The sequence below is a fragment of the Necator americanus genome, chromosome X, assembly GCF_031761385.1.
Source record: "Necator americanus strain Aroian chromosome X, whole genome shotgun sequence".
In the NCBI taxonomy this organism is placed as follows: domain Eukaryota; kingdom Metazoa; phylum Nematoda; class Chromadorea; order Rhabditida; family Ancylostomatidae; genus Necator; species Necator americanus.
The window spans coordinates 13987622-14006412 of record NC_087376.1 but is presented as its reverse complement, the minus strand read 5'-3'; the positions used below and the strand labels follow the sequence as shown (position 1 = coordinate 14006412).

General features: G+C 42.7%; 7 protein-coding genes across 13 annotated transcripts in view; 3 read left to right on the top strand and 4 right to left on the bottom strand.

Annotated features, from left to right (window-relative positions):
* Window positions 1–299: 299 nt before the first annotated feature.
* Window positions 300–1427, top strand: RB195_022989 (uncharacterized protein; the record flags this gene model as incomplete). Its single annotated transcript, XM_064210270.1, has 2 exons — window positions 300–367; window positions 1043–1427. The coding sequence occupies 2 exons, from the start codon at window positions 300–302 to the stop codon at window positions 1425–1427; spliced, it is 453 nt and encodes a 150-aa protein (XP_064066151.1).
* Window positions 924–3834, bottom strand: RB195_022987 (uncharacterized protein; the record flags this gene model as incomplete). Its single annotated transcript, XM_064210268.1, has 4 exons — window positions 924–1115; window positions 2574–2673; window positions 2745–2874; window positions 3774–3834. The coding sequence occupies 4 exons, from the start codon at window positions 3832–3834 to the stop codon at window positions 924–926; spliced, it is 483 nt and encodes a 160-aa protein (XP_064066149.1).
* RB195_022988 (uncharacterized protein) lies at window positions 2230–2790 on the bottom strand (the record flags this gene model as incomplete). Its single annotated transcript, XM_064210269.1, has 3 exons — window positions 2230–2353; window positions 2574–2673; window positions 2745–2790. 3 exons carry the CDS (start codon window positions 2788–2790, stop codon window positions 2230–2232), a joined length of 270 nt encoding a protein of 89 aa, XP_064066150.1.
* Window positions 3835–4041: 207 nt separating the features above from the next.
* Window positions 4042–5793, top strand: RB195_022986 (uncharacterized protein; the record flags this gene model as incomplete). Of its 2 annotated transcripts, none has more annotated exons than XM_064210266.1 (1): window positions 4042–5793. In XM_064210266.1, one exon carries the CDS (start codon window positions 4042–4044, stop codon window positions 5791–5793), a length of 1752 nt encoding a protein of 583 aa, XP_064066147.1. The 2 variants fall into 2 exon arrangements, with proteins under 2 accessions (XP_064066147.1, XP_064066148.1); XM_064210267.1 differs by having other exon boundaries at window positions 4102–5793.
* Window positions 5794–6167: 374 nt separating this feature from the next.
* On the bottom strand, window positions 6168–7944 carry RB195_022984 (uncharacterized protein; the record flags this gene model as incomplete). Of its 3 annotated transcripts, XM_064210264.1 has the most annotated exons (3): window positions 6168–6659; window positions 6917–7071; window positions 7737–7944. In XM_064210264.1, the coding sequence occupies 3 exons, from the start codon at window positions 7942–7944 to the stop codon at window positions 6168–6170; spliced, it is 855 nt and encodes a 284-aa protein (XP_064066143.1). The 3 variants fall into 3 exon arrangements, with proteins under 3 accessions (XP_064066143.1, XP_064066146.1, XP_064066144.1); XM_064210263.1 differs by lacking the exons at window positions 6917–7071; window positions 7737–7944 and having other exon boundaries at window positions 6168–6491; XM_064210262.1 differs by lacking the exons at window positions 6168–6659; window positions 6917–7071 and having other exon boundaries at window positions 7609–7944.
* RB195_022985 (uncharacterized protein) lies at window positions 7066–7436 on the top strand (the record flags this gene model as incomplete). Its single annotated transcript, XM_064210265.1, has 2 exons — window positions 7066–7186; window positions 7309–7436. The coding sequence occupies 2 exons, from the start codon at window positions 7066–7068 to the stop codon at window positions 7434–7436; spliced, it is 249 nt and encodes an 82-aa protein (XP_064066145.1).
* Window positions 7945–9013: 1069 nt separating the features above from the next.
* The window catches only part of RB195_022980 (uncharacterized protein), a gene marked incomplete at both ends in the record, with an annotated part of 55361 nt that continues 45583 nt past the window's right edge, over window positions 9014–18791 (bottom strand). For 3 of the 4 annotated variants that reach the window (XM_064210256.1, XM_064210257.1, XM_064210258.1), the window contains 4 exons: window positions 9160–9176; window positions 9500–9586; window positions 9651–9786; window positions 9932–10069. In XM_064210256.1, the coding sequence (XP_064066136.1) occupies window positions 9160–9176; window positions 9500–9586; window positions 9651–9786; window positions 9932–10069 (378 nt within the window). Of the gene's footprint in view, window positions 9271–9499; window positions 9587–9650; window positions 9787–9931; window positions 10070–18791 lie in introns of all 4 variants that reach the window. The other variant, XM_064210254.1, reaches the window with a different exon arrangement.

Below are 18791 nucleotides of genomic sequence, written 5' to 3'. Positions count from 1 at the left end.
CGCCAAGTGTCCTCATATCTTCTTTCACCACCTCCGTCCAAAACCTTCTTTAATTAGGGACCTTTCCAATTATGATCAGGAAGCATCCCCAAGACAACTTCAACAAGACGACGGGACGGTTTCCACATAACGTGATCAAAGAAGCAAAGACGGTTTTCCACAACTGCAGAAGGCCGGGCAAGTGACGTTTTCCACTTCTCATCCGTCTGTACACCATGTCCACTTCCCAGTAAAGTTCTTCGTTATGGCATACCAACGGCCAAAAGTAGCCTAACAGTCGTCTAAACAGCTTCCTCTCCATGCAGTCAAGCTTTTCCATCACCGTCGCCGGCGCTGCCCAAATCTCCGATCCGTACATCATGATGGGGTGAGTTGCGGATAAGTAGACTCGCAGCTTGACTTTGGTGATGGGGATCGACCACAATCACTTGGTCAATGAGTTAAATGCCGAGTTAGCATATCCAGGGCTTCATCAGAGTATCAATTCCAAAAGTCCAGAACTCTGGTAGCTGCGAGTCGAAGAAGCGCGAAATCTCAGCTTCCAGCTCTTTCTGATCATCCAATGTTTTCTCAGCCGTCTGCCAATTTCTGTAGTTGAGAAGAGTAGTCTTGAGCGGTCATATTGTATCCAAGTAGAAGCAGTTCATAGGACAGCATTCCGTTGGAATTCCACCAACAACAAGCAAGATCTTTTTTCCGTGCAATTCTCCTTTCGATTCTCTTGGAGGTGGCTTGCGAGAGTCAATTTTTCTGCTGCGCAGGATTAACAAACGACACACATTTCTCATTTCTTGTTATCATTTCGTTGAGAAAGTGCTGACTGTGTAGGTGGGAATGCAAAGACTGACATACACTCACTCATTTCGCTAACTGCGAGGGACTCAACTCGTGGTGGACCCAAATAGACATCACTTTTCTGTAACTCAAAGTTTGAAGACGTCTGACGAATATTGTACGGCAGCACCCAAGTGTAGTTGGCACTTCACTTGTGGTGGCATTGGGCTTATCTCTGAGAGCGTCACGCAGTGCTTAATCATTCCAGTCAGTCGGGCAACCAGAGCGAGGTCGATATCCACAACACACGTACGCTTGAATCGGAAACGGCCACTAAAGATCTGAATATGCAAACCAGGAAGATTAAGCATGACGTCATCGGAGTGATCGAGGCGAGACGATGCTGCGCACTTAGCCCTGTGTATGACACTGGAGAAGAGCTGTTCTCAGCAACATGCGACAGCAGAGGAGTTGGTGTAGTTGGTGTCCTCGTCCACACGAATATGGCAATGAATATCGATTCTTTCGAACGACCTACAACCCGAGTAGGACGTTTACGGATGAGAAGATGTGGTTCAATACAAGCTTTGACTATCTTCGTCGCTTACGATCCAGTATCAAGCTACAAAGAAGTCGACGTTTACTGTACGTAGCTCAAGAAGTTCCACAGAGAAGAACATACCTTCAGCGAGGTCGTTATTAGTGATTTCAACGCAGAAGCCAGAGCCCCAGGAGAACGTCTTGGGACCTACACATCGGAACCACCCGTATACAATGAAATGAACAGGCGGAAGGTTTTCGAGTTCATAATGATGGCTGAGACCGAATATGGGAACTCCGAATTCCAAGAGTCTTCCTCTTTAGTCAATTTCATTACGATACTCTTCACAGGGCGTGGGAGTCGCCCTGTGAAGGGTATCGTAATGAAATTGACCACAACATCGTCAGTAACAGGTTTTGCGTGACGGATCTTGCTATTATCTCAAAGTTCCATACGGGATCGGACCGCCGTCTATTCTGACGAAGATTTTCCTTTACACAGAGATAAGAGAAAGCACGAAGTTAAGAGAACGAAGTCTAAAAAAAAAGCCAAAGGTAGACTCCAAGGAGAGAAGGGCAGAAGTGTTCGTTGAGGATGCAAAGGAGGGAAGAGCATCCGCTATGCTTATCGAGACTTCGCCAATTGCAAGACGAAAACGACTGCTCTCCGGATCCCAAATAGAACAACTACAGCATGGAGAAGGAGAATGGAGAAAGTCATGTATAAGAAGAAAGAAGAGAAGGCGAAGGGAGAAAACATCAACATTAACATAATCGAAACAGAGTTTGTTTAAGTAATATTTCCAAATACGTAGCTTAATTTGTTGTTCTAAGTTATGTTTACTCTAATCCTGTTATATGTTCGCTACACTAGCGATAACAGTACGGTAATATAACATATAATAGTGTAGTAGTTCATAGCAGTTGTCTATGCGCCTGACTATACGACGGCGATTTCGACGTGCAGTGTATCCTAGGTATGGCGCAGTCGATAAGTTTCGCTGCTGCGACCGCATGCGATCGTTGATTCCAAACCGCCCTTAAGCAAACCAAACTTCTCATCCCTTCGGATTTGATAAATAGGCACCAAATTTGTCAGGGAATAAAGAAGCACTTACTAGACACATCAGCTAACCCTGCAAGTCATTGTAAGGTTGTTCATAAACCTCAAACTCTTCCGAATTAAAGTCGAACGCGTAGGCCCATCCAATAGTAGTTGATTAGCGCCATGCACATTACTCTCTAAGACTGTAGCCTACCTTTGCGTTACAGTGAGCACAGATATGTTCGAAATCCGCCACATTTTCACCACACCCTGTACAGTTGACAATGTTCGGTTGTCCTTCTGTTGGAAGAAACCTATAGGTTACACGTGAAACACTTAAACTCTTCTTTTTAGTTCAATAGATTTGTGTTATCTGTTTACTCACCTGCGGAATAGTTGTAGAGCAAGCGTTTGGTACCTCCTTCTTTCATCTGACAATGGATCTACGATAGATTCTAGCTTCATAAACGCACGACTACAAATCGGAAACTGGCGGCACGCACATGAAGACAAAGCTAAAATTTTTTTGAAAGAAGTATAACTCTAAAAGTAACCGCAGTAACTGAGAAACGTTCCCTTCTAACTGGAGAAGTGTTGTCTAAAGCATGGTCATTCTCAAGCTCTAGTACTCCACTAAAAATGCTTTCAATCCTGCAAGAACCTGAACCTAAATCACTGAAAATTGAACTTTTTAGGAGTGATGTTTTGAATTCAGTTAAGCAGATACAAGTGTAAAATTGTGTTTAGAATTTACGACCGAGCATTCCAGTTGTAAAGAAGTTAAATCATATCAAAAGAAGTTGTTTGAGTAATATTTTAACATATAGTTAAATTTATTGTTCTAATTCGTATTTATTCTCAATGTCCTACAGTAATACATGGCCTAACAATCACAGTTGAGCGAGCAGTTAAGATTATTTTGCACTGGGAAATGACCGCTTCTCTGACATGGAAATTCCTGCTGCATGAAAGGAAAACAGACGAATGAGAAGAACGCCTCGTAATCATGTTTCCTACAACTTTCAATTAGAACACGCAACACATACACGTTTGTTGTGCGACTGTGCCTATGTAGACAAGAGGTTCTCTCCTCAGTGAAACAATTTTCTTTGTAGTAGTTCGAATGTTCTTTTGTCTTGAAACCTCGGCATATTCTGTCTGTGTTTTGCTATAGTGTGCAAAACACAGACAGAATATGCCATGAGAGTGGAAACCATTCCAACAATGGAAGTAGTCCACGTAGACTCCACCGAGCAATTGACACAACAGCTCCAAATGCTGTTAATAATCAAGGGGCAAGAGTAACGGTACTCGACAACATTCATTTGTCCGATAATGCTGTTGACTTTCTGAGCCTTGGACCATCATTTTCAATTTCACATCGAATCGATGGGTCAACATTCCGTAAAGTCACAGTAGGCCTCCACAAGCTTCGGGACCAGCTTCGAATCAGAGCTAGGAATGAAAGTAACCATCAGCACACTGCACCTATAAGCAGAAGAGCGTTACCCCCAACACCACTTCCGCGCAACTTTTATAAAGAACCCGAACCAGCTCGCGAAACAGACACAAAATTTAGAATTCTATTATCTGGGGTGTTGTCCGCTTATAACCATCATAGACGACTCACCCTTAACAATCTTACGCGCGAGCAATGGCAGGGTTTGAAGGAAATCCGCGAAATGACTACAAGAGGGGACATACACCTTTCAGTAAGCGATAAGGGTGGGGAATTCGTAGTCATGTCACAGGCTCTTGATCGGGAAATAACAAATCTTCACTTGCAAGATGAAACGATCTATCGCCGCGTAACAGAGAAAGAATTCCTTGTGCAGTGCAAACGCTTGAATCATGTATGGATGACTATGGGAAAATCTGCTGGCCTTGACGAACGATTTGTTAGCCGCCTAAAGCTTGACAAACCGACCTGCCCTGTGTTCTACAGCCTCATCAAAACGCATAAGCTGAAACCCGATGAGGTCAACTCAACATCAGCGGCCACATTCAAAATCCGACCAATAATAAGTTGTGTGGGAGGACCAACGGATCGCATTTCGTGGTTCCTTAATAAAATCGTGAGTCAAATTTTGCCTAAAATACCATCTCATTTGTCGAACACGCACCATTTCCTTGAGCGATTACGCAATGCGAGAGTTGAGGGCAACTGCGTAATAGAGTCTTTTGATGTAACCTCACTCTACACGAATGTAAAAAACAGTGAGGCGCTGCAAGCTCTCTCTGAGATGATAGATTTATATGGTAACAACTTGGAAACATATGGACTAAGTAAATCTCGCATAATAACGCTTATCAAGGAATGCCTGAATTGTAATATCTTCAGGTGGTCAGGAAATTATTTCGCGCAACTGAGAGGGCTAGCAATGGGTCAACGATTAGCACCAGTACTGGCGATCTGCTTCATGAGCAGAATCGAAGAACCAGTACTTTCGCGTAGACCAATAATGTATTGCAGATATATTGACGACTGTTGCATCATAACATCAACACAGTCCGAAATGGACGAGTGTTTCCGAATACTCAACCAACAATCGCAATATATAAGACTCACACGAGAAACCCCAAAAGAAGGATGGCTTCCGTACCTCAACACACAAATAAGTACTTCAAACGGCATTATTAGAGTAAAGTGGTATCGCAAAGAAAGTTGCAAGAACATATTGCACGCCAAATCTGCACATCCGACTGCAGTAAAACGTGCAGTGATTCGTAATATGTTCAAAACCGCTAGTGAAGTATGCACTGGCAACCAAGAACGACACGAATCACGAAGACTAGCCTTGAAAATCGCATGTGCCAATGGCCATACAGTACGTCCGCATTACCGAAGAACCCGCACTGTAAATAGCAATATTCCGCGCGAAAACAAAATTTCTCTTTGTCTTCCTTTTATCTCTGACAGTGTCAGTGCCGCTGTTCAGCGCAGCATTATCCAAGCACAATTACAAAATGACGTGATCTTGGTAAATATCCCAAATGCAAACATCAAAAGCCAGCTTGTTAGAAACAGACTATATGATAGATACTGCATCTGTGAAAGATGTGTTATTTGTCCTTACGGAAAAACAGGCGACTGCGCAAAAATAGGGGTAATATATGAGATTGAGTGCTTGATATGCAATGCAACTTACGTTGGGGAGACCGGTAGGAATCTTGGAGTGAGGATTAATGAACACATGGCCGGAAAACGACGAAAAAGTTTGATAACACCACTAGGAAGGCACAGACATGAGGCCCACAACGGGAACGATTACGATGTGAAATGCGTTATACTGGCTCACGAAACAGAAATATCGGCAAGGAAGACGTTGGAGGCATTTTTTATTCTTAAAAGAAACCCTTCAATGAATAATAAGAATGAATGCTTGTCCATAACGAATGAGTTCTTGCCACTTGTACCGCTCTGTGACCTATAACCGCCTGATATTCTGTGTGTAGATCAAATAATCTATGTCGTCGCTGGTGATCTACACGCAGTAACACTCATTCGCTGGTACACTGAGTGACAAGTGCGTGCAACCAGCCGCGCCACATCCGGTGGAGCAAAACGTAAGACCATTTTCAATGTAGATAGGTTTCTGTTTTCACTACCCTGAACGATTATCGAAACACTGACCCAGGGTGGTGTGGCACTTGACGGGATAAACGTAGCATTGTTCCAGTCATCCTCTATTTAGACCTCTGAAGACGGCGAAAAAGCCGAAACGTCAGGCAAATAAAGGTTCCATCTAAAAACCTCGTAGGCACACTACAGCAAAACACAATTTTCTTTGTAATGGGACAGGGTGACTTACTTGATCTCAAATCGTGGGGGATCGTGTTGAGGCTTAACGCGGCTGTGGGCATCTTCGTCGAGGTGTGTCGTCCTTGAACATATCCGAGCCAACCCTGCTCGAGCTTCAGCTAGAGTTCGCATGGAATCTACCGATCTGTCGCTATTCCAAAAGCGGCGGACTTTTACGTCTTCACTGAACTGCCTGTCAACGCCACGTGTCCTCAGATCTTCTTTCACCACTTTCCGTCCAAAACCTTCTTTAATCAGGGACCTTTTCCAATTATGATCAGGAAGCATCCCCAGGACAACTTCAACAAGACGACAGGACGGTTTCCGCATAACGTGATCAAAGACGCGAAGACGGTCTTCCACGACTACTTCAGAAGGCCGGGCAAGATGTTGACGTTTCCACTTCTCATCGGTACACAATGTCCACTTCCCAGCAAAGTTCTTCGTTATGGCATACCAACGGCCAAAAGTAGTTGAACGAGTTGAACGCCGAATTGGCTACAGTGCACCTTTACTGAATATCTCTCCCGTAGCTGCCATCGTTTCTCAGCATACAACTCCAACAGCAGAGCTCATTTAAGAGTTCGATCAGCTGCTCATCAACTCTGATTCTGGTTGAACATCTGCTTGCATTTATCAGGGCGGAGTCGTAGTTCGTAGGCTGCAGCTAATTTCCAATCAAGGTTAGCAACATGTTTTAACTTCGCGCTGCTAAAAGCGAATGTTACTACATCGTCGGCGTACTCGAGATGCACCAAGGGACGTGCAGAAAGTGCTAAAATGACATCGGGAGGACACTGCTCAACCGTTGGTCGCATTATGCCATCGAAGGCAAAGTTGAACAGAAACGGTTCTGCCACGGCTCCTTGTCTCACATCGATTTCCAATTCGAACGGTGTAGCACATGCTGCTGGTGTTCGAGTTCAGCAGTGCTGGTGTTCAGCAGTTGTTCTTCTATTCATTCATTAGGCGTACGGATTTTCTGGGACTCAATCGGCGCGAAGCGCATTGTGAAGACGACCTCGGTGAGGAGAGTCGAAAGCGGCTTCGAAGTCAAAAAAAGTTAACTGTAGAGGCCTCGAAGATCGCTGCCACACTTCAGTCACTCTCCTCACAGTAAACACCTAATCAGTCGTCGATTTATCAGGGCAAATGCCGGCTCGTCATGGGTGTTTTCTTCGCGATGTCGGATTAGTCGATCCAGGATGGTCTGGTCTAAAACCTTTCACATTACACGCAGCAATGATACTCCTCGGAAACTCCTGGGTTCCGTGACAGATAGGTTCTTGTAGAGAGGGATTACACTAGCGTGTCTCCACAAGTAAGGAATCCTTTCGTCATATATCATATCTATATTGAACGGATGATCTTCAAATCCCAGAAGGAGGAATAGATTTTAACATTTCTGCTCTTCAGGCGTTAAAAAGGTTAACCCCTGCCACGTGAGCTAATGGCATCGATGATTCCACTTAAACGTGGGAGCAATGATGAGGCCCGTCTGTTCGCATAAGTCGACCGGACGGTCACCGCTGTGCAACGTGCGCTCCACTGGATAATACCTTTTTCCTAGCACACCGTATTGCTGTTCGAGTCCCATCTTCGCATTTGCATCGACTCCGACAACGACAACCTGCTGGCTTGGTATTTTAGACATCAGCGCATTAACTTCATCATAAAAGACGTTCTTACTGTTGTCCTCAGCGGTTTCCGTATTTGCACTTACGATCCAGAGTTTACGTCCTCTGCGATCCCGCAATCGTACAATGGCGCATCTAGACGACATTGAGCCAAATTCCTCCACCAGGTTGTTGTAATCATTTTTCACAGTCACCGCGCAGCCACCTACTCTGTTCTCTTCAGCATCGCCGCCGTATATGGTGTAATCCACGGAACCCAGCAATTACCGAGGAATATCTTTGCTGCGTGTAATGTACAAGGTTTTGGAGCGGATCATCCTAGATCGACTAGTGCGACATTACGAAGAAACCACTCGCAAGGAACAAACCGGCTTTCGCCCTGTTCGATCGACGATTGATCAGGTGTTTATTGTGAGAAGAGCGTTTATTGTGAGAAGAGTGTCAGTCCAGCACTCATTTCCAATCAAGGCCTTTGCGAATCGCAAAAACCCCAAAATCACCTGAACCCTCCTAAAGTAGACCGAAAATTACCTAAATCACCTTAATGCGCTGAATAATGCTGTTAATAAAGTTGCAGAAAAATTGCTAGTAAAATGTTCCTCTCAGTTCTTTTTTTTCGGTTTGCAAAAATAAAGATTCCGACGGAAATTGAACTATATTCATCGTCTGTAATCACCGCCAATGAGTAAAATTGTGGACACGTAGTAGGAAGTAGTGTGAAAATGATTTTAAAACGTATTTTCCATCGTTCCTATTTGTTTTTCTTTCATTTCGCGAAATAATGATTTTGGTCAGGGATCGAACTCCCTACCTCTTGTTATCACTGTCAAAAAAATTGTGTTGTCGAATACACGTTGAGAGCTTCCATATCGTTTCAGCTTATATGTGCATGCATGTACTGACACACGTCTAATCCTTGCAGTGAGCTATCTGTGGCGTCTATATTATATTATGTATTTTTATTTTACTTGCAGCACAATATCAACATTCACTATATCAACATTCATTATAGTATTGTTTATTAGTGGTTACTTTAGTACATTATTTTATTTTTATTCATTTGTTGAAAGTAAAAATGTTTCTTTAATTCTACTTATTATAATTAATTTTTGGTTGCCCTTTTCAGAAAGATTTTTTTCCAACTACACGCTTGACACTCAACACGTCTATGTGGTCACAGGCGGGCGCTGAGGCTCCCTAACTAATTAATTAATATTAATTAATAATTACGCTAAGATGCGCGGAGCTGCAGGCAGGTGTCAGCAGAGGTCGAACCATCTTCGCCTGCACCTCTTGTCCCGCCTCCGTTTGCGTGCTGTGCATGACAGTCCAGTTTTGTGCAGCCGTTTCACCAGGTAGTGTTAAGAATGACTCGTTTCTGAAGTCAACACAATCGTCAGCAACAACATTGACAAAAATTTTCCAATTTAACAATATGAAAGTGGGTATGTCATGCTTTGCAGGTCCTGAATCTGTCAAAAAAGAACATTAAAAAATTTAAAGAAAGTTATGGCAAGGCGGCGAAAAAAAGCAAATTTGCAAACACTGTGCAATTTCATCGCACTCCACTGTTCTTATTGTACATGTGCAATGTAGAAAAATTATTTCAAGTTGTTACATAGAAGCGAGATTGATGTTTATATTAGACCCTTATGATTGTTAGAAGGGAAGCGTCACGCACACACCAATAAAACAACTTACCAATCAAAGTGTATATTTCGATAGGATCTATGTATGTTTCAAGTTCTACCAAAGAAAAACTTGTCGTCATAGCCGCGAAATAATCACCTTAACTTCTGTTTATTTTCGATCAGGCTCGTTCTAAGCATCAATAAAAATAGACGAACTTTACCTTGAAACAGTTGCCGTTGAGCTAACATAAAGAAATGGTAGGCTTGAGCAGCTTTCCATACTCTGGGTATCATTCGGGCGTCTTCCCTTGAAAGATTGCCGTCTTCCTCTAGTAGTTTTTCCAGGGCAGTAGTTGTCTTAAAATCATATTTCACTTATCAGCACCCAATTTTTTTATTTTTTAGAGAAGAAGTGAAATTGAGCGAACAAGGACTCTGGAATTGTCTCCTAGACAAAGTGGAGGGCAAAGCTTGCTAATTCTTACACAGGATAGGTACATACCTTGAGATCTGCAGCAGATTTCTCTGCAATTTCAACATTGAATTGTCGATAATGGTCCTCAATCAGAAGCGCTGCTAATACGTACAACTTCTTTAAGCGTAGACATCGAGCTGTTTTCTTTCGCTCCTCCTCAGCCATCTAAGATAATCCTTCCTTAAAACGTGAGCAAAAACTAAAAACGGAAAACGAAATGTATAGACGTATACGTCTATGGTAGTTTTCTTTCGCCGTTGAAGACATTGAGAAAAAAGCAATGCGAAGTCTACCAGATTTAAAGTAATGACTTAAGAAGAACTATAGACGGAGATTGGAGACAAAATGAGCAGACATTGCAAATTTAGGTACATAACAATCCTTGCTCTGAGCTGCGTATTCTTTCAAATGCAATGAGTGTGCGACTAATCGCAGGAAGGGTAACTATCGAGATTCGAGGACGAAACAAATTCGCAAGTATACTAAACACAATAAAAACTGGATTTGTTAAAGAGTTAGAACCCACTATTACTATTACTATTATTATTCTTATTATTATTATTATTATTATTATTATTATTTTTATTTTTATTCTTATTATTATCCTTATTTTTTTATCAGAAGATATTTTATTCAGTGATGAATAGGTCAGTACTTCGGAATCAGACTGCATGAAAGCTTTGGCTCTGATTTTGCACTTGTTTAAATAAACATTCTGTGCATCATTTGTTTTTATCTTCCCGACTTTTCCTTTCTGATGCTCCTTGACGTTATTTTGCTTCTGTTGTTATTATTCTTATTATTATTCTTATTCTTATTATTACTATTACTATTACTATTATTATTATTATTATTATTATTGTTATTATTATTATTATTATTATTCCTATTATTCTTACCAGTCTGAACGTCCGGCTAAAGCCGGACATTAGGCTTATTTTGGTGTTCGCTTCGCTCGCCTTCACCTATCGGTAAGAAATAACAGTGGCGACATTCTTTGGAAATTAGAATTATCAATGCTTTCTTAATTTTTTTTACCTGAAAATATAAGCATAGATGAAAGATTTTATGGTTTTTCCCTAAACGCATCGGTTTTATATTTGGGAAGAATAGAACTTGGATTAACATCTATGTTCCTCTCAAATCTCCACATTTTGGAAACATTATTCGAAGTATGAGTTTCCTCCGTTCTCAGCTATTAGCAAAGAACGAAGTGCTAACATGAAATAAATAATCACTACCGTAGTGATTATTCATTATCATTCATTATATTCATTATTTATTCATTATGAATATCACTATCGTAGTGACAAAAATAACGTTCTACGTCAGATCGCGTAAACGTTGGCTACTATGTATTGTATTTAAGCAGCCGTTCGCAAGTGCTCTTCCTCTTTTTGAAGAAAGGATGTTAGCAGCATCAGGGGACATGCTGGGAAATGCGAAGGAACCACAGAAGCCCATGCTACTGCGTTGGGGCACAGCTATCTGGCTCCGGGGCACAAATTCGACGCCACAATACCCATCTCATCTAATTTTACCGCTTTGGGGGTCCAGTGCACCAAACCGACGCCATAATATTCCCTCTCTTTTTGGAATTTCTTGACTGAGACACACACATACAAACACGCGACTAAGCCCGTTATTATATAGCATGACAGTTTGCAATTTTGGGAGTATACATTCACATGAAACTTTATTTACCCTCACTAACATATGAGAGAAACTAACTTGCCTTATCAAGGTCAACACACATAGCTATATAGCTTTAGACAATGGTGAAAAGGTAGAGTGCTCGCTTGTCAGGTGCATGGCGATGGTTCGGCACCTTACCGCTGTAGAGTTTTTCACCATTATGGAGTATTTTCGTGACACACAGACAAACACACACACACACACACACACCCACACGGACTAAGCGCGTTATTATATAGCATGATTCTTCTTCTTCTTCTTCTTCTTATTATTATTATTATTATTATTATTATTATTACTATTATTATTATGCCGCCCTGTCTAGGCTTCTGCGATATCTCTGTGCGCCTTTTGCTGCACTGTAGGAAACACGCATGAGAGATCGGCCCGTCATCAGCATCGAAAATTACTCCATATACTGCGGCGATGCTGATGAGAACAAAGTAGGTGGCTGTGCGACGTGAAAAACGATTACAACAACCTGGTGGAGGAATTTGGCTCAACGTCGTCTAGATGCGCCATTGTACGACTGCGAGATCGCAGAGGACGTAAACTCTGGATCGTAAGTGCTCACGCACCTGCGGAAACCGCTGAGGACAACAGTAAGGACGTATTTATGATGAATTCAATGCGCTCATGTCTCAAATACCAAGCCAGCAGGTGATCATTGTCGGAATCGACGCAAATGCGAAGATGGGACTCGAATAGCAATCCGATGTGCTAAGAAAATGGTACTATGCAGCGGAGCGCACGTCGGAAAACGGTGACTGTCTGGTCGACTTGTGTGAACAAACGAGCCTCATCATCGCTTCCACGTTTAAGAGGAATCATCGACGCCATCAGCTCAGGTGGCAGGGGTCGTCTGTCCTCAACACTGCCAATGTAGCTGTCGGCGAAGCAACCCTTTTGGACTCAACTTGGAAGGAACACTTCAAGACCTTGTCGAACCGGCAAGCACCGTCAGCTCCTGAAAAAGGGTGACATATGCGGTTAACAAGGAACCACCGACCAAGTCGGAGGTTCTAGTCTTATTCAAAAAATGAAGAATGGAAAATCTGGTGGAGACGACGGGATTGGCGCAGAAATGCTGAAATATTTTCCTCCCTCTGGGATTCGTGTAATGACAAATATGATCCACACAATATGGATAAACGAAAGGATACCTGACTCGTGGAGACAGGCTATCATAATTCCCCTCCACAAGAAGTAATCTGTCGCGGACCCTAGAATTATCGAGGAATCTCTTTGCTGCGTGTTATGTACAAGGTTTTGGAGAGGAATATCCTGCACCAACTCATTAAACATTGCGAAGAAGCAACGCGCGACGAGCAAGCTGTCTTTCGTCCTGGCCGATCTACGATTGACCAGGTTCATCGGCAGGAAAGTGATCGAAATTTGGCAGCGGTATTCGAAGCCAATGGAATTAGCGTATCTGAACTTTGAAGCCGCGTTCGACTCTCCTCACTGAGGCCGTCTTCTCAACGCGCTCCGCGCCGATGGAGTACCAGGAAAGTTCGTTCGCTTGCTTGATGACATGAATCAACGAACAACTGCTGCAGTTCGAACACCAGCCGGATGTACAACACTGTTTGAAGTGGTAACTGGAGTAAGACAAGGGGCAGTAGCAGGACCCTTCCTGTTCAATTTCGCCATCGACGACATTATGCGAAGAACAGTAGATCACTGTCCTGCCGATATCATTCTAGCACCATCAGGACGCCCCTTGACCGACCTCTAGTACGCTGACGATGTTGTTATATTCGCAGAAAGCAGCACGAAACTTCAACATGTTGTCAAATTGTATCGAAGCTGGCCGCAGCCTATGGACTACGTCTACGCCCTGATAAATGCAAGCAGATGTGGGCCTCTTCGAGACCTTGAACGGGAATCAGGGTGGACGGATAACCTATAGACCTCGTCGATGAGTTCTGTTAACTGGGCTGTACGCTGAAGAACAACGGCAGCTACGAGAGAGATGTTCAGCAAGATGCGCTAAGGCAACTTCTGCATTTAACTCCTTAACGAAATGTCTGTGGTCGACTCCCATCACCAACGAAGTCAAGCTGCGAGTCTATCTATCCGCATTTCGCCCCATCATGATGTAGGGATCGGAGATTTGGGCAGCAACATCTATGGTGATGGAGAAGCTTGATTGCACGGAAAGAAAGCTACGTAGACGGCTACTTGGCTACTTTTGGCCTAGGGTATATCACAATGAAGATCTTTACGCAGAAATTGATGTGGTATACCGGCGGATGACACGTGGAAGATATCAACGTTTTGCATCGCCATCGAAAATGGCTAAAGTAAATCGTCTTCGCTTCTTCGGCCATATATTGAGGAGACCTGCAGATTGCCTTGTTCAACGAGTTCTGAGGAGTTTGTCGGATTCAGGTTGAAAGAAGCCATCTGGCCGAAAACGAAAGTTCTGGGTTGAGGTGGTGAAAGAGGACCTGAGGACACTCGGCGTGGATAGGCAGATCAGGCGAGACGTAAGGTTTCGCAGTATATAGTGTAGCGACGAATGGATTTGATTCTGTGCAAGCTCTCGCAGAAGATCGAGAAGGTTGGGCAGAGTTATGCTGAAGGACGGCACACCTCGGCGAAGATGCGGGTAATCGCGTCAGGCGATGACATCAGCCCGCCGATTAAGTCAAGTAAGCCATTATTTTTGTTTATTATCTGTCATTGTTATTATTGTTATTATTATTTATTATTATTTTTTTGTTATTGTTATTATTGTTATTATCAGAAATTTCCCCATTCTACAATGATGCCATAATCAACGTGAAGAGAGGGGTTCGTCAGAGTAACGCAAATTTCCCAAAATATTCAGTGCCACTCTCGAGAACGCGATGCGAGGATTGGAATGAAGTAACATACGAGTGAACGCTGACGGCCGACATGTACACCATCTTCGTTTCTTTGATGACATCGTTCTAATAACACCAATCAGGTGGAACGGATGCTAGCCGAGTTTGATGGAACGTGTAAAAAGATCGGTCTTCGGCTGACCCTAGATAAGACGATGTTTATGAAGAACGGATGGATTTCTGATACACCATTCACGCTCAACGAAACGAACAATGCTCCAGTTATGTATATCTAGGTCTGGAAATCAACATTATGAACGACCTGATCTCCGAGCCGGGCAGAAGGAAACGAGCAGCTTGGGGAGCATATAAGAGCATCGAGGATGTAGTGAAGCTGAACAAGAACATCCGGCTCCGTGCTCACCTATTCGACACCACCGTTCTTCCTGCTTTGACCTACGCATCAGAAACATTGGCGTTTCGCAAGCAGGAAATACGATTAGCGTCAAAGAACACGGAATTGAAATGGTGATGTTAGGAGTAACCCGCTTTACGCAAGTGAAAGAAGGGATTCGAAGTTCACTCCTACGTCACCGATCGAAGATTAGAGACGCTGCCGCATATGCCAAGGAAAGCAAAATTAGGTGGAGCGGACACGTGATGCGTTTCAACGACAACCGTTGGACCAGAGCCTTAAGGGACTGGATACCACGCGACACCAAACGCACAGCAGGAAAACCGCCGATCCGATGATCAGACCTCTTCACGAATTCCTTCAAAGAAAATTACAACGGTCTTCGAGTCTTCCGCGAGGAAACATGCCACTGGGCAACACTTGCGCGCGATCGGAAGTATTACTGGTGACTGCTCGAAGAAATGGATGAACAACGGGAGCACAGGTGATACAGATAATACAGGTGATCAGAGATGTTATTGTTAACAAAGCGCACTCCGTCACCTCGGACTCTCGATACCAATAGACTTTGGGATATGAGATATCATGGTATTAGATCCTGTAAGATTGGTATGTGCAGCTTTCAGATTTGAACAAATGCAGCCAGTGCAGCAACAGCGAAAATGTCTGAAATAATGTAACAGAGTGGTAGAGCCTTATCAGCTCAACGTTTTATCCCATGAAGAGAAGTATTATGCAAATTTTGAACTGCGGAGTGACGTAATATATTGTGACAGACGCAGTTCAAGTAAAAAAGTAAACCTTCGTTATAAATGACGCTTTTTTACCTTCTATTCGCGGAGTTTACCTCTAGTTCAGGTATTGAATGATTTAAGGCAATACTAAATTTACGTAAATATTTAGCAGAAGTACTAGTACGAAAGCACCGACCACTGATTGCTGGCAGTGATAGGCAGGGTCTAACGTGGTAATGGGACATGATCCTCCCCTCCTACGTTGCTGCGACAGTCCTCTGTCGCTGCCAATTCAATATATTGGGAATTTCGAGTGTTTCGAAAACGCAAAGTGAAAAATTAGCCGAGGAAGGGATGGAGAAAGTGATATTCGGCAGCTAACAGAAGCGAAGAAGCACCAAGCAGTAGAAGAGGGAAATTTGTCCAAATGTTTTTGTAGTTTTGGTTTTGAAATATTAAGTTCTCAGTTCACGTTTGAACTGCTGAAACAGATCCATAATTGAATTGTACACCTTTTACAAGAAGTTTCAAGTTTTCATCTCTTTTGCAAAAGTTTGGCTCAGTGGGATGTTGAACCTGCACCTTGAACTTCCATACATCGTCAATACATCATCTTGTACATCTTCAAAACAAAGCGTTGATGCGTCCATGTTACTGTCCTACGCGTGAAATTTAATATAATACTTTTTAATGTATGTAATTGTTCATTTAATACTATTTAATGTAATGCTTTGTGATGTATGTAATTATTTATTATTACGTAATAGTTTGTCCTGATTATCATGTTATATTCCATTCACTACTTCCCACCATACACTGTCCTGCAACCACCTTCCCTTGCCATCTTTTCCATTTACGACCCCCGATGCGAAAACCCCATCAACCGCTTGATCCTGGTGATAGGTCAGGGAATTCTGCTCCAAAATGGAAACGAAGTGAGAACAAACCAGCTTGTCAGGGTACAATTTAACACCCCTAGTTCTTCCTTATCGAGCCTATAAAACTAGTGCTTCCATATCTACGCAGCGCTTGAGCGAAATGAACCATTATACCCGTTTGCCAAGCTGCCTGCGCTGTACCTACGAGTTCTGTGAAGAACTACTTGCTGGCTGCTGTGAATGGATGCTACTAATATCTATAGCCTGCCTACACTTTGATAACTGCTCAGGTCTTAATACTTAACTTCTTTAGTTTTGGTAGGTTTGAGTACTAAATCATCTTTTCCGGAATCGTGCACGACACTAATCCCTGCTCGTTCTATCCTTTTTGCTGTTTTTTCTATGTATTTTCTGTATTTGTATTCATATTTAGCACGTACTTTGGCACGCCACTGAGTGTAATAAGTGAATAAATGAATAAATACATAAGTAAATAAATAAACATTGTCACTGTAAGCAAGGCAAAGTTGTTGTGGTTCACAGGGCACAATTAGGACTACTTAGTGATGATGCGCAAATGGCTTACGATCGTCTGTCGTGGAAATGGATGGGAGAATGCTTGCCCACTTGCTGCTTCCTTTAGCAATCATCATCCAAAAACATTTGAAATGATCACATTGTGGTGAGTTTTTGAATGAATGTCGGAACATACTGATTGGCAGTTTCCTTCAAGGCTGTTTTCAGTGTGTTACAATCCGTTCTGATATTCTTTTGGTTAAAAGCAGTATACCACGAAATTGATTATGTTAAGATCTCTCTACGAAAGATAGTGTTGCGATTACAGACTACGATAATGGACGCACTCGATTCAATTCCTCTAATCGTCCCAAAGACGGCGTGGGAAACGGCCTTCCTGTAGTAATTTTCTTTCGAGGCACCTTATAACGCCACTTTTGTACACGTGCCGTTTACTTCAGGAGGCCATCTATTGGGCTTACTTGGTTTGAACCGCTGGAGAAACCTCATCGATTACTGTCGGTTCGCTCGCAGACGCGACTTTTCTACAGAATGGTGCGTTATAAGGTGCCTCGTAGGAAAATTTTACAGAAGCTGATCCCCATGCAGTTTCTGGGATGAGGGAGAGTTGGACGTGAACACGCCAATAGTCTCAACATACACTCTTAAACATATCTTTTCCTGGAGAGATTTCACCATCATCAATTTCGGTTTGGTATGCTCTCTCTGTAGAAGGTAGCAAAAACGTAATTTTCTAAAAAAAAAGAGCAGCCTAGTGTTATTTTTGCATGTCATTGTGAAAGGGTGTAGTGTAGCGGTTAGAGGTTCCGCTTCCTGCACGATCAATCGGAGGTTCGAAACCGCTCTGGTGCTCACCAAGCCTTTCATCCCTTCGGAGTCGAAAAATTTGACTTGTCTGAAAGGATAAAAGTACTGACTTGACATATCGCCTAGCCACCGCAGGTCATTGTATAGGCCAGTTACACATTCGTAAATCTCTAACGATTCTGAATAGAGGTGAACGTGGGGCCGCATCCCAAGCGGATTGATTAACGCAGGAAACTTTATATTTATCCTTTTATCCGTTGTGAAAACCACAAAGCAGATAACAACATTTGGAAATACATTTAGAAATCTCCGTGCTTTGCTTGCTGAGTTGTCACAAACCTCCTCCTCTATACACAAGTCTCTGCTCACGCTGGGAGATCCCGTTGGCGCTATTTTACTTCCATATCGCCACATCCTTTGCTACCACTCTTTGTTGTGCGTATCTGCCCTGATATTTATCTTTCTATGAAAAAAAAATCAGAAAGCAGAAAGAATTTTTAGCCGCGGTGGTAATCACCGCGCAGGCCATCAATCTTTATGTAGAGGACGACTTTGCGACAATTCTTTGTCCACGTAAAATCTTCTGCACTACATAATAATAGCAAATTGTTCTGACGGCAATACATAAGTGTTTTCGATGATTTAGATCCGATTTTAGAACCAAAATAGTAACGTTCAAACGGGGAGTCTTAAAAATTTGGCACATGCCTTGCCTGTTCACCGATACCCACCCGTACGCCACGTATCCAGAGGGATTACGTGTGCCGATAATTGCGTTACTTCCAGTTGCTACTGTTAGCGAAGTCTGCTACTGTTAAAGTAATTACTGTCACCGCAGCCTTGCAGCGGTATCCTTTATTTTAGGTTCGCTCTACCTGACGATCCGCTGATTTTGCAGCAACTTTCACCCTACATTCTCTCAAGTAAACAGTTGAAAAATATTCATAACGAATCAACAACTTCGAGAATTTAAAAAAATATGGTAAGAAAGTGATGACAAATGCAAAG